Source organism: Sylvia atricapilla, chromosome 15 (assembly GCF_009819655.1).
Source record: "Sylvia atricapilla isolate bSylAtr1 chromosome 15, bSylAtr1.pri, whole genome shotgun sequence".
Taxonomy (NCBI): Eukaryota; Metazoa; Chordata; class Aves; order Passeriformes; family Sylviidae; genus Sylvia; species Sylvia atricapilla.
This window is the reverse complement of record NC_089154.1, coordinates 9,362,626-9,378,494: the sequence shown is the minus strand read 5'-3', so window position 1 is coordinate 9,378,494 and position 15,869 is coordinate 9,362,626. Positions and strand designations below refer to the sequence as shown.

Here is a 15,869-nt window from a genome sequence, read left to right as displayed (position 1 = left end):
CATCCCTGTTCTGGGAGGCTCCATGGATTTCACTGTTCAACCATGACCAGGTGACTTGGGCACTGTCAGGGCTGTCCTGGTGCTGGGGCCACCCCAGGAAGAGGAGCTTGGCCATGTGCCTCCAGCTCCAGGGGAAGGACAGAGCTCCGTGCCCAGCCTTGGCACAGCCTGGAGCTGCAGGAACCCGTCCAGGGGTGCAGAGCTGTCACTCTCAGCATCAGGCTGTCACCTCCAGCCCTGCAGGCACTTGTTCCCCTGCCAGTCCCATCTATGCAGGGACGCTGGCTGCTTGAGCTCTCTGGAAACAGAATTGTATTGCCCAGGGGATTTTGCAGGGAATGGTTTGGGCAGGTGTCACCGTGCAGCTGTGCTTCCTCCTGGGGGACTGATAAAGGAGTCCTCTCCTGCCCTGCTCACCTTTAGGAATGGCTGTGATGGGGAAGAGGATTTGGAGTGGAGGTTTCCATGACTGGACAGGGGTGGCATCCTCTCTGCTGAACTCAGGGCTGGGTGTGCTGGGGGGCACATTGTGGTCCAACCAGGCTGATCCTGAGATGTCACACACCTCCATGGCCTGGGCAAGGTCACCGGGGCCAGGGATGCTCTTGCTCATCAAGTTTGCCGCTAATTATACCCAGAGGTTGTAATTCCACCCGCTGGGCCAGCTCATGGGTGCGCTAGCCGGGTCATCCCGGTGCTCCAGCAGAAACTGCAGGTGCACCGAGCCTGCAGGTGGTGAGCCCTAAACACGGGCATTAATTAACTCATCGATGGGCTCCCAGGGGTGTCCCGGTGCTCAGCCCCACCCGGGGCAGCTCAGGGATCCTGGTTTACAATCCTGTCCCACTGGGGTTGGGGGTCCCAGAGCACAGCTCATCTCCCCAGAGGGATCTGGGTGTCTCAGTGCACAGTTCGTACCCAAAGGGAGTTTGGGTTCTGTGCACAATTCATACCTGGAGCAGCTGGGTGGTCCTGGGGTTTGGGATCCCAGGAATGGTTTGGGGTCCTGGGGTGTGGTTTCTCAGCAGGGGGATTCGGGGGTCCCCAATTCACTTTGCCTCCCTGGTCCCACGTGCTCGCGCTCCGCCTGGCCCCGCCCCTCCCCGCCAAGCCCCGCCCCCGCCGCGCGCGAGCCGGGGAGGGGGCGGGGCCTCGGCACGGGCTCGCGCCGCGGAGGGGCGGGGCTAACCGGACCGGCAGGCGAGTGACGTCACCGCCCCGGCTACTGCGGCGGAGGCCGGGCTGGAGCTGCCGGTTCTCCGCGGGCGGCCCCGGAGCGGCGGCGCGGGCGGGCGGGGTTGTTTCTCGGCGCCGCCGCCGCCTCCCCCGACCCTCGGTGCCGGGCAGGACCCGCGGCCCCGGCGCTCGGAGCCGCCGCTCCCCGGGCGGGGCGGGACCGGCGGGGCCGCCCCCGGTGTCGGCGGGCGGGGCCGGCGCTCCTCGCACAAAGCCGTGAGCGCCGCGAGGACCGCACCGGCACCGGCACCGCCCCGATGTGAGCGGGGCATGGCCGCGGGGCATGGCCCGGGGCGGGCGGCGGCGGGCGCGCAGCCCCGGCCGTGAAGATGGAGCCGCGTCCGCCTGGGACCGAGCCCCCGCTGCCCCGGGGGCCGGGACCGGGGCCCGAGCTGGAGCTGGAACCGGACCTGGAGTTGGAACGAGAACCGGAGCCGGTGCTGGAGCTGGAACCGGGGCCAGAGCTGGAGCCGGAGCCGGAGCTGGACCAGGAGGTAGACCCGGAGCCGGAGCCGGAGCTGGATCTGGACCTCTGGGAACTTGAGCCCGCCGCTCCCGGCGCGGGGCCGCCGCCCTGGTGCCCGGGGGAGGCCGGGGACAGCCCGGGCCCGGGGGGCCCCGCCGAGCCCCCGCCGGACGAGGAGCCGCGCCTCCGCCCGGTCTTCGACGCCCTGGACCGCGACGGCGATGGCTTCGTGCGGGTGGAGGAGTTCGTGCAGTTCGCCACGGCCTACGGCGCCGAGCAGGTGAGCACCGGGCACCGGCACCGCACCTGCCCGCCCTGGGCCTGGGCGGTGCCGGCTCCGGGCCGGGCACCGCGGGCGGCGGCACCGCTGGATGTCCGGTGTCCCCGCCGCTCGAGGGTGATGGTGGCTCCCGCCCGGGCTGCGGCCCTCGGAGAGCGGCAGTGTCCCCAAGGACAGCGCTGGCGTCGCCCCGGGTGAAGGGCACGCGTGGCCCCGGCGGCTCCCCCTGCGCCCGGGAGGATCGGGGGGAGCAGCGCCGCTGGGAGCCGGCGGCTCTTTGTTCTCCATCACCGCCGCCGGGGGCTCGGGCTGGGCAGCGGCGACATCCCGGGGCTGGCGCTGCTCCGTGCCGCCCTTGCTGACACCGCGCTGGCCGTGGGCCACCTCCATAACGGGGAGCATCCCTGCCATGGAGCGACGTGATCCTTAAGGGCCTTTTCGACCCAAACCGTTCCCTGCTGCCGCGCTTATCCCGGGTTTGACAGCCCGAATGTGTATTTTTAGCCCCGTTTCTCCTGCTTTGTGCCCTGGCGAGCCGGTGTTCCCCTGCAGCACATCAGAGGCGATGTAATTTGAAGCTGCCTGGGCTGACCCAAAATGGAGCAAGCTCCGGCAGCGCTCACCAGGGGATGGAGATGGATTTGTTGGTGTTTCATGCACTGGCCTGGGCTGGCATCGCTACCAGGAAAAGAAGATTTGATTTTTTTTTTAAGGCGTGCAGGTATTGCTGTGAAGTTTGCCTGTGCCTGCCCAGGTCTGCTCTCGTTCTCCATCCGTGGCTGCTGCGTGGGTATTTAAGTGCCATGACAAAGCAAATCATGTGTGAAGGAGGCTTTTGGTGGAGGAGGGCTTTTTATCCCTCTCCTCGTGCTAGAAACACCTCTCGGAGATAAAGCTAAGGGTATTTATTTCAGATAAACAGCCCTGCAAAGTGGAGACAGGGAACTTCTTTGTGTTGCTGGTGGGGGCACTGTGTGTGCAGAGGGGCTCCAGGTGTGAGCACAGGTACCTCGGCTGCTCCTGCCTGTGCCAGGAGAGAGGCTTTATTCACAAATCCTCTGTTCTGCACTGTCCTGCCGTGGGCCAGGTGCCCTGTGTCACCGCCGTGTCCCACTGCTGTCCCCAGCAGAGGAAACAGGAGCAGACACACTCCATGGACACTCCATGGAGGCTCCCAGCTCCTGTACACAGTGCCACCTCCCCGGGAACTGTTTGCCTTCGTGTCCCTTGGTGTGCAGCAGCCCAAGGATGTGGGAAATGGGGACAGGAGGTGGTGTGTGTGTGGCAGGGGACATGGCAGGTGGCTCTGGGTGTGCAGCTCAGCCCAGCAGCGCCTGGTGCCGGTGTGAGGATGATGCCAGAGCTCCAGAGGGGCCTCACTGAGCCTGGAAAACACTCTCAGAGCAAGGCCTGGGGAGTGGCTGTGGCTGCTAAAGTCACTCCAAAGCTCAGTGGGGTATCCCCGGGGGTTTTGTGCCACTGGATAGTGTCTGTCTGTATGGATCCATCTGGGAAGGGGCTCTCTGCAGGCTCCCTGCTCCATCCTGCTGAGCACGGCTAACACTGCCTGTGCTGCCATAAAATGATGCTCTGAAACCCCATTTCTCTTCAGCAGGAGGCTGGTACAGGCAGTTCTTGGCATGCAGGGTAACTGGATGCTGGTACCTGAGCACCTTGGGGAGGTTGGTGTGGCAGTGCCTGAGCCAGGTCCTGGGGACTCAGGGGACTGGCAGAGGAGGAAAGGTGATGCCTGTGTGTGTGCAAGAGGACTTGGTGTGAGTCTGCAGCTTAGAAAAGCCCAGGGCACACACAGGGAGGAGGAGAAGGGGTTGGTGATTGAGTCTGTAAACTCCCAGCAGGTCATGGAATCACAGAATACCCTGGAGGGAAGGGTCCTACAGGAATCATCCAGTTCAGCCTCTGCACAGACACCCAACAATCCCACCCTGGGCATCCCTGGGAATTGTGTCCAAACCCTTCTGGAGCTCTGGCAGCCTCGGGGCTGTGCCCGTTCCCTGGGGAGCCTGGGCAGTGCCAGCACCCTCTGGGGGAAGAGCCTTTTCCAGATATCCAACCTAAACCTCCCCTGATGCGTGGAGGAATAAAGGGAGGAGTTCTGGGGAAGTTCCTTGACCTATTTTGCATGAAGCAGCTGGAACTTGGGCCCAGAGTGGATTTTTGGAATACGGAGATCCAGCTCAGGTGGAAGTTAAAGGGGAAGAATATCCCCGGTGGGTAAAACAGTGTTCAGGTGACTGAATGGGACCCTCAAGGTGGAAATAAAGTTTGTGCCACAACCAGAACTGGGATGCTGTGGGAGAGGGGTTGAGGTTTGATGGCTGGCTGGATAATCACAAAGGGCAGTTAATGAGGAACAAATTCCAGCCCTCTCGCTGGAGGTCCTGCTTCCTTTTTTCCTCCCCTCCTTCCTCCTGCCTGCTGCCCACGGCGGTGGGTTCGTAGTGATGGGACAAACGGCTAAAGTTAAGCACGACAAGCTGCTGATTCCCGAGGCTGGAGAGGGCTGAAGGGTTAAGGAGAACCAGTGTGTGTGTGTGTATCCACATGGATGTTGTCTTCGGCGCTCACTCAAACACCCAGAGGCATTCACGGGCTGCTGAGTGAGCGCTGTCAGCTCGTTTGGCTGCAACAATTATTAGCTAAATGTCAAAGGGAAGGCACCAGCTGGCGTTTATTCCATAAACACTACGGGATTGTGGATTTCTGGTCGGATGAATTGGGTGTTTTTTTTCTCTCCATAGGGATAAAAAATGAGATTGGGATGGGATTTTGCTTAAGCAGCTTGGGGTGTTGGAAGGCTGGCTGGGAGAGCCCTGTGGCTGTGGTGGGGCATGGGGAGGAGATCAAGGCACAGATAAAGGCAGCTGGTTTTGATCCTCAGTGGTAACAGCTGATGGGGATCGAGGCTCTTGTCAGTATCTTCATCTTCAGAGGGCTGGTGAGAGAATGGTGCTGGGGGTGACACCAGGGTGGCCTTGAGCAGGGAAGGGACAGCCTTGGGATGGCCCTCCCACAGCCTCTCCCAGAAGGATGTTTGTCCAACAGGGATTATTTTGCCGCTTGAGAGGCTCACATAGATCCCTGATGTGCTCTGTGGATTTACAAACACGATGTGGGACAGAAAGGTCTTGAGGATAACTTGATTCTTCATCCAAAACCCCTGAGCTGCTCCCAAACCACCTGGGAGGCAGCTGCTAGTGGTGGTGTGTTTTTATTGTCTCCTTCCTCCCCCTTTTCCCTGCATTTCTCTGGGATCTGATGCTCCCTGGAGCCACTGCCTGGGGCAGAAGGATGGAGTAAGATGGCCTTAAATAGCGAGCAGGGAGGTAGGGGCACACTCGATGTCACTTTTATGGCACCTTGTAAAGCAGGAGGGGCTGTGTCTTGCACTTCTGGGGGTTGCACAGAACCTAAGGCCATTGTGCAACCACTTTTGGTTTAAATTTTTATTTCATAATTTAATTTTACATGTCTTCCCCACGGTACCCTTGCATTGTGTCTGTCTGGCTGAGGTGACAGAGCCCAAGGCTTTTCTCCCTGGATTTATTTCCAGCAGGCTCAGAGGAGAATGGATTGTTTGTAAGGCTGAGGACAAGTGTCCTGCTGGCACCTTGGGTTGTTTTTCCTTTTTTGTTTTGATCTGCCAGACAATTGGAGAAGGAAAAGCCTCTTGCACCACATGATCTCACTGCCTTGGCTCAATTAAGAGAAATCCCAGAGTTTGTCTAACTCACTTCCAAAGGCTCTTGTTCTAAGGGATCTTCTGCCTTTTTTTTCCTCTTGATGATCAGTTTGAGCTTCATTTCAGTGAGATTTGGTTTGCCTTCTTTAGCATTTCCATCCCTCACTACCTGTCCTGCCACCACATCCGCTCATCCTCAGCTGAGCTCTCCATATTGAGCTTTTAACTTTCCCTCTGGGGATGGTTTCTGAAGGGTTTGATCAGGTTTGTTGTACTTTTCCCAGCACTTTCTCAGCCTCTTGGAATGGGGTGCCCAGCCTGAGCTGCAGAACAAATCCCATTTTGGGGCTGGCAGGGATCACTCCAGACAGCAGCTGCAAAGAATCCTGGAGTTGGTTTCTATTTTTGAATAAAACAATCTGAAAATCTGGCAGTTACTTTCTGTAATGAAGCCTGGGTAGTGTCAAACTGCAGCTTTTTAGTGTTACCCCCTCTGGTGATGCCAGGCTGCCTTTTCCTGCTCCCCTCGGATGGATCCCTTGGGAAGATTGTACCTGCATCCAGATTCTTCCTTCCCTCTTCCCCTTGGTTTTCCTCCCATTTCCCTGTGAAATCTAATTATCTCTGTCATAAGGAAACACCAATTGCTGGGTTTTTGTTTTTTTTTTCATTTTCTCATGGTTCTTACCCAGTTTGAGCAGAGGAAATGCTGGTTTTATGAAGAGATTTCTAAAATTACCGATCATGGTTTCACAGGCCAGTGAGGCTTAAATTGTCTCCAACTGTGTTGCTGCTGCTGAACCTTCCAGAGGCTTTAATTGCTGTTTAACTTCCTAGAATAACCTGGCTTGGAAGGATCATCATTCCAGCTCCTGGAATTTGGTTGCTGCTGTGGAGAGGGGCTGGGGTAGCAATGGGGTAGCTCTGGGTGTGCAGGAGCTGCCTGTGGACACCCCTGTGTGCTTTGAAACAGCAACACATCTGAAATGTTTTGCTTGCTTTGACCGAGGGCCCAGTTTTTCCCCCCCCAAAGAAAATCATGGCAGGGAATTTGTGGGTTTTGGGAGATTGGGTGGGAGCCTTTTCCTCTCCTCCCTCTTCAAAGCGCTTTTACCACCATCAATAAATACCAGGTCTGTGTGCTCCAGGAGCTCCAAGACAGGAGTTTTTCTTTTTCCCTCAGAGAGGAAAACGCTTCCAAGCCAACATATTTTGTGCAGTTTTGGGTGAGGTGGTGGCTGGTTTTGCAAATTCCATTTTCGGCTCACTCGATTCACTTATAAATCTCCCAAAAGGCTCCGAGGAAGAGACGATTCCTGTGCTCCTGGGTTGTTTTAGCTGCTCCTGCTCGGGTTTGGCTTTCAGCTTCTGGGAGGCCTCCTGGGGATGGTGGGGAGGGCTGGGAGCAGAGCAGCCCCGGGCAGAGCTCTCTGGTGATGTGTTTGTGGCTGCAATCAGATGGATGGATGGCTTATCCCGGCGGGATCCAGCCCAGGACTCTGAATGCTCAAAGGCAGGGTTTGTCTGCGTAGGCTGGCAGGAGGGTGCTGGTGGTAATTTTATCCCAGCTACCAGTTTATTAAATCAACCTCTTTATTCTGCCTCGCTCCACCAGGTTGAGGGTGCAGGGAATGCAGAGCGGGGTGTGGATTTTTGGGAGAGAGACTCCAGACAAGGGCCTGGAGGGACAGGGCACAGGGAATGACTTCCCACGGACAGAGGACAGGGATGGATGGGATATTGGGCAGGAATTGTTCCCTGGGAGTGTGTTGAGGCCCTGGCACAGGGTGCCCAGAGCAGCTGTGGCTGCCCCTGGATCCCTGGAGGTGTCCAAGGCCAGGTAGGAGCACTCTGGGAGAGTGGAAAGTGCCCATGGCAAGGGGGGACATTGGATGGGATTTAGGGTCCCTTCCAACCCAAACCAGTCTGGGATTTGTTCTGATCAAGGTTAGTTGCATTCCTCTGGAATTTGAGTTGATTCCTGCAAATAAAGAAACCTTGGTTACCCAGAAGAAGGAGGAAGCATCAGTCCCACCTCTGCAGGGCTGGCACCTGCTGTGGGTAAGGGAGCAGAGCTGGGATGTCTGGGGAGTGAAGAGCCCAGCTGGTGCTGGGTGGGCACTGCCCAGGCTGGGACAGGAGCCCCAGCAGCAAAAAAGGGACCGTCTGAGATCCTCAGTGTTGGGGTAGAAAGACCTTAAGCCCATCCCATTCCACCCCCTGCCATGGGCAGGGACACCTCCCAACATCCCAGGCTGCTCCAAGCCCCATCCAGCCTGGCCTTGGACACTTTCAGGGATCCAGGGACAGCCACAGCTTCTCTGGGCACCCTGTGCCAGGGCCTCCCCACCCTCACAGGGAAGAATCTCTCAGTAATATCCAGTGTAAATCTCTCAGTTCAAACCATTCCCCCTTGTCCTGTCACTGTCTGCCTGTGTAAAAGTTGTTCTCTCTCTCTTTTTATAAAACCCCATTAAATGCTGAGAGAAGAGAGGTGGATTCATGAGAAGCTTCCCCTCAGGTGCAGGGTATTTCCTAAGGCTGTGATTGATTAAAATTGGATTGGGGTCATCATAATTAACTGATTGGAATATGATAATGCACCACAACACACAGGGCTCATTTCGAGCTGCTCTTGCCCACAGAGCTGTCCCCCAAAGCATTCCCAGGCTGCTGATACCATTATGTAACTCAGTCCAGACAGTAATTGATAATCATTACAACTGCCCACAGAATTCCTCTCCACTTTGATTCCTGTTTGACTTTCGTTTGCTGCTCATTGTCAGAGGAATGATCCGCTTGGAACCCAGGGGCTTTTTTTTTTTTTTTTTTTTTTTTTTTTTTTTTTTTTTTTTTTTTTTTTTTTTTTCCTTAATTCCTGGGTTTGGAATTTTGCAAAACAAATGACTTCCCTTTAACCTCAGCCTACTTGGGCAGGGAGAGCTGCTTCTGCTGGGCCACCCTCAGCATGCTCTCTGCCATGGGACCAACATTATTCCAGCTCTAGGAAGCTGATGGCAGTGAACCATGGCTTGCTTCTCCCTGTTCCTCATGCCTGGCTCCATCTTTTCATCATTCCTGCGTGGGTTCCTGGCCTGGCACCCCAGGCAGGTCCTTGCTGAGCCTGGGGGAGCAATGCCAACCATTCCCTCTGTGTGGTTGTGTAAATTCAGGCACCTGTGGAAAATGGAGGCACAAAGCTGCCAGACTGGTTCTGCTGGGCTGAGAATCAGGGAAGAGTTGAGGTTGGACAGGAGCTCTGGGATCATTGAGTCCAACTGGTCCAACATTGCCAAGGCCACCACTAAAACATGTCCCTAAGTGCCACATCCACTTGTTTTCTGAACACTTCCAGGGATGGGGACTCCAGCACTGCCCTGGGCAGCTGTGCCAGTGCCTGATCACCCCTTCCATCTTCCCAATATCCAACCTAAACATCCCCTGACACAACCTTCCTCCTGTCCCTGTTCCCTGGGAGCAGAGCCCGACCCCTCCAGGCTGTCCCCTCCTGTCAGGGAATTGTGCAGTGCCACAGGGTCCCCCCTGAGCCTCCTTTTCTCCAGGCTGAGCCCCTTTCCAGCTCCTTCAGCCTCTCCTGGTGCTCCAGCCCTTTCCCTGGACATGTTCCAGCCCTCCCAGGTCTGTTTTGTCCCTGGGGCTGGAGGTGTCTCAGGAGCTGGTTCCAGCCCTTGCTCCCATCGTGGCTGGTGCCTGTCGACACAGAGAGTGAATCTGCCCTTGGGGAGCTGTGCATTTGGAACCTGAAATGACTCTCCCACGTGCCAAAAGCATTCCCAGCTCCTCTCAGAGTGCACTGAGCTGCCTGGAGCTGCTCTCCTGAGGAGGTTTTTTGGGGCATCTGCAGTGCAGCTGCTGGCTGAACCAGCCCAGTCTGCAGGACAGTTTTGCTTCTCTATTTGTCTCATGTCAGACAGAGCCCCTAAAGCTCCTCTCAGCTTTTGTTTTCCACTTTCAAATCTTTCTGTCTTTCAGTCCCCTTCCCACACGTGGGTTGTGCTGAGGGCTGATGCTTGAGGTTCAGGCCTGAGGCCTCCCAGCAGGGACAGGACTGCAAACCAACCACGGTGGGAGAAACATCAGGGATTTCATCAGGCTGCTCTCAGAATCACTGGTTGTTCATATCTTTGTGTGTCTGTGCCTTGGATCTTCCAATATTTGCATGGAAAGGGACCTTAAAGTTCACCCAGTGCCACTCCTGCCATGGGCAGGGACACCTTCCACCATCCCAGGTTGCTCCAAACCCCATCCAGCCTGGCCTTGGACACTGCCAGGGATCCAGGGGCAGCCACAGCTTCTCTGGGCACCCTGTGCCAGGGCCTCCCCACCCTCCCAGGGAACAATTCCTTCCCAGTATCCCATCCATCCCTGCCTGTCCTGCTTTTGGGGCTGGGCTGGGATTTCCTCAAGGGAAGTGAGGATGGGAGAGCCTCAGTGGCTCAGGGATGGGGCCCCACCACTGCTGGGCATGGGGGCTCCTTATGGCTGTGAGCTTGGTCCAGGCACTTCATTCCTGATTTTGGTCCAGGGTTTTTCCCCTCTCTAGGGAGAAAACTGCTTTTAAAGCAGGGGATTGTGGAGGCTGCTGTGGGAAGAGGTTCCAGGCTGCTGGGAGGCTTCTCCCCATCCAGCTCCTTCCAGTGCTACAGCAAATCCCCTTTTCCCAGGAATGCCAGTGACCAAACTGCCTTTCCTCCCTGTTACCACCCTCTGTGATCCTGTTGGAGCTGAAGCACTCAGGGACAGTGGCATTTGATGGGAATTGGTGTGCTGGATGGAATGACATTAATTCCTGGGTTCCTCTGTGTGTCCTGGTGTGTCCCAGCTCCCCATGGCATGGGCTGGGGACAGCTCAGGGATGTCCTGTGGAGCTGTCAGTGCCCCAAGGGTGATCACAGCTTTGTTTCCAGGCTGAATGTCCCTCTGTTTAGCAACGTGGCAAACAGCCTCAGAGCGCGCCGATTTATTTATTTTTAATAACACATTGTAGTTTTCCAGAAGAAAGAGCTCCTGTTCCCTCTGTGCAGTGTCCCGTGGTGAAATGCCAGTGGTGTTAGGCTGTGTTTGAGTCACTGGTGCTGCTGGAAGGGCTGTCCAGCCTGCAGGCTGTTCCTGCTTCCTCCTGTCCCCGAGGAGGAGGAGGAGGAAAGGCAGAGGGAGAGGAGCTGGTGCTGGGAGCTGCGTCATCTGGCAAGGCCCAGCAGAGCCGACCGTGGAAAATCCATTTGCCAGAGTCCACTGGGAAGCCGGGCTCCAGCAAAATGTGCAGGAAGTCGAAGGAGCCCAAACCTACAGTTCTTAGAGAGAAGCAGCTGTTGGGGGCAGGAAGCAAAGGGTGAAGGCTGCAATGGGCACAGGGATCCACGGGGCTGCTCCTCAGTCCCACATTCCCAAGTAAATACAGCCTGAAAGGAGGGGCTGTATGACGGGCTCTGCTTGGACAAGGTGTATCTGACCTGAAAGTCTCCTGGTGGGGAAATCACATTCAGTCCCACCTTGGCTTTAGAGGCTGGTCAGGCCATTGGGGCTTTCACCACCACCTTTGCCGGGGAGGGACGAAGAGGCAGCTGTTGTTTCCCTTTTGCCTGGCCACATTCCTTATTTTTTCCAGGGGAGTGGCAGTTCTTCACCCTGCTCACTTTGTGTGTGTGAGGAGTTTACAGCTGGGGGGAAAACCCAAAATTTGGATATCCCTGTGGAATTTTTTCCCCTTTCCTTGCTAAATGGATGCAGAACCAGCTAATCCTCTCCTGGCTGCCTGGAACTCTGGGACTGCTGTCCTGGCAGGAGCACAGCAAGGAGGATGCAAAGAGCAGAGGAAAGGTGGTGGAATCTTTCCTGAAGGGTGCACAGGGAAATTTTTTGGAAGGTTTGGTTTTGAACAGGAGAGTGCTGGAGGTTTTGATGTGGAATAGGAGCATTCTGGAGACCGTGGTTTGGAACATGAGGGTTCTGGGTGTGCAGCAGGGAATTCTCCTGTACTCTGAGGCTGTGTGGAGCATCCATGGCTGAGGAGGGCTGGCTGAGCTGTGGTGGATGCTGGTGGCACAGGCAGGACTGCCACTCCAGAGCACAGAGGTGGCAGGGCCCTGGCTGCCAGCCTGGCAGACAGCTGCAAAGCCGGGGAGCAGATTCCAGGTCTCCTGCTGCTCCCCTGCTTGGAGGAGGTGCTGAGGAGCCCTGGGGCTGCCATGGGGTGGTTTGGTTGGTGTGGTGATGCCTTCAGTCCTAGTGCTTACAGTCCCTGAGGTCCTGGGCTTCCCAAACTATGCATGGCATCTCAGCCTCTTCTCCCTTGCTCCAGGAATCTACCTCTGAGCCTTTGATCCGTTCTGTGCTCTTTTTCTCTCCTCTGGAATGTCTGCTCTGTGTCCTTCACACAAACAGCCCTTTCTGGAGCTGCCTGAAGGGTGCCAAAAGGAGGGGAGTAACTTGAAGCAGCTCTAGAAAAGAACTAAGTCTTTATGCTTTGCTGTTCAGGCCTGTTTGTGTCACGGTGAGCTCAGTTTTGCCAGGGTGGAGTGCAGCAGGGCTGGGCCAGGCAGGTTCCTTCTCTCCTGCTCAGCTGCTCCTGTTTGCAGCTTCACCTCCTCGTGCCCAGATCCCAGCATTTACAGGCTGAGAGGTGCAGCTCTGTGCCCTCAGCATCTGAACAACGTGGAGCTGCTGGAGAGAGTCCAGAGGAGCCCACGGAGATACCCCAAGGGCTGGAGCCAGGCTGGGAGAGCTGGGGGTGCTCACCTGGAGAGGGGAAGGCTCCAGGGAGAGCTCAGAGCCCCTTCCAGGGCCTAAAGGGGCTCCAGGAGAGCTGGAGAGGGACTGGGGACAAGGGATGGAGGGACAGGACACAGGGAATGGCTTCCCAGTGCCAGAGGGCAGGGATGGATGGGATATTGGTCAGGAATTGTTCCCTGGGAGGGTGGGGAGGCCCTGGCACAGGGTGCCCAGAGAAGCTGTGGCTGTCCCTGGATCCCTGGAGGTGTCCAAGGCCAGGCTGGACAGGGCTTGGAGCAACCTGGGACAGTGGAAGGTGTCCCTGCCCATGGGAGGGGTGGCACTGGATGGGCTGTAAGGTCCCTTCCAGCCCAAACAACTCTGGGATTCTATGACTGTAGTCCTGTTGTATGGGTTACAGCCTGTACACTGAGCTTTGGGGACGCTGAGTGTTCCCAGGCAGTGAGAGGATTTAATCTGGGATGTGCCATTGGGGGTTTTGTGCTGTTTTCCAGCCTGGAGGGGAGCACAGGGAAGCAAACCCCACAGCCCTGGATTTCTGAACCTGGACAGCCTCTGTAACCAAACAGCCCCATCACACAAACACCTGACTTTGCTGCAGGGCACTTTGCACAGAGCCACAGCAAGCAAAACATTCAGCATCTTAAAATGCCTGATCCTTAGTATGTGACCTCCTGGTCTGTTTTATTGTGTTGCCTTTTATTTATTCGTTCAGCCCAGCTCCCAGCCCTGGGGAGCTCCATGTCCCTGTTCTGCACGACACAGCCCTGGTGGCTCCGTGGTGGCACTTGGCTCTTCCCCCGGGGTAGCTCCACGCTCCACCGAGGCTTGTGTTTTATCTAAGCAGTGACCAGGCACTATTTTTTTTTCTTTCTTGGTTTAACCCAGCCTGCTGCCTCTGAGCCGTGTTTGGAAGGGTGAGAACAGGTTTCCCTTGTCATCAGAGGAACAAAAGCTAGAAACAAAGGCTTAGAGGGTGGAGGAAGAACTCTCTTCAAGTTCATTAAACAAATATATGTTTAGAGCGGAGCATCGTGGCTGCTGAAGCCTTTGAGCACTTAGGGAGCGACAGGAAACCTTGAACACTTGAGACAAACAATTAAATTTGGATTTAATTTTAAACCATCTCAGCGTAACTTATATTCCTGTTAATGTTTCCAAACCATCCTTGAAGTTGTTTGTTTAAATATGTTTTTATGCTTCAGTGGCAACAATTGAGGGATAATTTGGAAATGTCACACTCGGCATTTGAGAACACACTTAAATACCACAAATTGAGGCTCCTGAAGCCGTGGTGAGCATAGAAGTGTTCCTGCCTCCAGATATCCTTGGGGCTGGTGGGGTTAGTCCAAGAAGGTCCTGTACAGACCAGAGGAATTTCTACCCACAGGTAAAATACCCCAAAATTCCGGATGTGAGTGATGCAGGTCCTGGTTTATTGTGGGCATGGGCAGGAAGGATGTGAGTCCTCAGGCTTTTTTGGCTGCCAACTCTTTAAAACATTTTTTTCTTTTTTTTTCTCCTTCCTGGTGAAATTTTGAGTGTTTGAAGGAAAGTTTTTTCCTCTGCAGGCTCCTGATGTATAGAAGGGATCTGGTCCTCAGCTTCAGCCTTGGGCTAGTTCTTGGCTCACAGTTGGCTTGGAGATCTCTTCCTTCCCCTTCCAAAAGTGGAAAAAATAGGAGCTTGGTGGGGAGGGAATTCTCTCCTGCCCATTCTGTATTTGCATGTCTCCACTCTGGCATTTCCTGCAGAAGGAGCCGAGTGACCCTGGGAGAGACTCTGGGGGGCAAAACCTGGGGAGAAACTGCCCCATGGAGGTGATGTACACAAAAGCTGTGGCAGGCTCAGAAGATTTTTCTCTTGGATTAATAGGAAAAGGAGAATTTGTTAGACAAGTGGATGTATTAAATGGCAAGGATCTGGTCTTCCTGGGAAGAGGATCTGTCTTCCCCTTGGGAATTTGCTCACTTTGTTCCTTCTCTGCCTTGGTTTGTGGGTGATCTCTCTCCCATTCCTCTGCTTTTAACACTTGCAGGCTTATCCTTACAATAATTATTCCTCTTTAGTCCTCCTAAATGCGAGAGGTTTATTCCCCTTCTACCTTAAATAGTAGCTTTGGTTATTTCTTCTGTGGCAGGAAAAGATGAGAACAAAGCAGGCTGAGGTTTCTTTTGTCTCCTGCTCAGGAAGGTGTCTGGATCCTTGGTTTTGAGTTCCAGGCTGGTACCAGAGGCCCTGCAGAGGGATGAAGGGCTGGAGCCTCGGGATGAAGGGATGGGGATGAAGGGATGGGAGGGGTGAGCTGATCTCTGGGCAAGATTAGGGAGGGATATTGCAGAAAACATCTTCCCCGGGGCTGTTTATGGTGGATCTTTGAACAGAGACCTGAGCAGGCACGATCTGCCTCTGAGCTCCTCCTGGAGCTTTGGGAATGGCCGCGAGAGCAAAATCCTGGCAGCAGCCCTGGGTCAGCGCTGCCACTTGTGAAATAAATAATGCAGTTCTTGCACTGCTTACTCACAATTGGCCGGGGCTGATCCCTGTAATGAGATCTGCCCCTCGGGGGTGTTTTAAAGGTTACTTAATTAGGTGTAATTGCGGCAGAATAGAAACCTGCTTTGAGGTTCTGAGCGCTTTGTGGAGCGCCAGCTCCTTCAGCAATGGGGGAATCAGATCCCATAAACACGGCTGGAGCCAGAGCAATCCCGAGTTACTGCCTGCCTGTTTATGGCGAGGAAACCACAGAAGTGAAGCGCTGGGAAGGGTGTTCCTGGCTTTGGGAACGGTGCAGCTGCGCTTCCCAGCCCGGCAGCAACGTGGGGAGAGCTGTGCTCACACTGTCGGGCTGGTGATGCTCTCTCAGCAGCCAGCACGGGGGGATGGATGTGGTGTGACCCCAGACAAATGCTGCATTAGCAGGGATCAGTTCGTTTCAGCTGATCCCACTGCAAACTCGTGGATTTAGGGAGCGTGGGATCTAAAGAGAGCTGTGTGGGGACAGCTGTGCCTTTGGCACGGCCTCTTTGGGTTGGCTGCAGGAGCTCCAGCAGTTCCAGCACGTTTCCCAAAGGTGAAAAAAGGAATCTCTGACTTCTGTCATCAGCCTTTAAAAATACTACACGTTTTTCTTTGAAAGGATTGGTTTAGCCCTGAGAGGCAGGGTGGATTTTTAGGGACAACTGAGTGCTTTGGCTCATCCCCCTTGTGTTAAACACAGAGGATAGAGGTGCTGCATCCACCTTTGTGTAACCATGAGAGGTTATATACAGCGTGTTCTCACTTGGATGAATTCCTGTGGGCCACTCCAGGCCACACACCTGGCTAAGCAGAGAGGAGAGCAACTGCTGTGAGCCCTCCCTGCACTTTTTATTGTGAAAAATCCCTCAGTTTGGCACTTATGCCAATGCAGTGCTCATCCTTCTCACTGC

The 15,869-nt window shown here is 55.3% G+C and overlaps 1 protein-coding gene across 2 annotated transcripts in view; it reads left to right on the top strand.

Moving 5' to 3' along the window:
• Positions 1-1,340: 1,340 nt before the first annotated feature.
• RAB11FIP3 (RAB11 family interacting protein 3) overlaps positions 1,341-15,869 on the top strand; it is a 71,149-nt gene continuing 56,620 nt past the window's right edge. Inside the window, exon 1 of one of the 2 annotated variants that reach the window (XM_066330053.1) lies at positions 1,341-1,982. In XM_066330053.1, coding sequence (XP_066186150.1) covers positions 1,566-1,982 — 417 coding nt within the window. In that variant the 5' untranslated portion in view covers positions 1,341-1,565. The remainder of the gene's footprint in view (positions 1,983-15,869) is intronic. The other variant, XM_066330054.1, reaches the window with a different exon arrangement.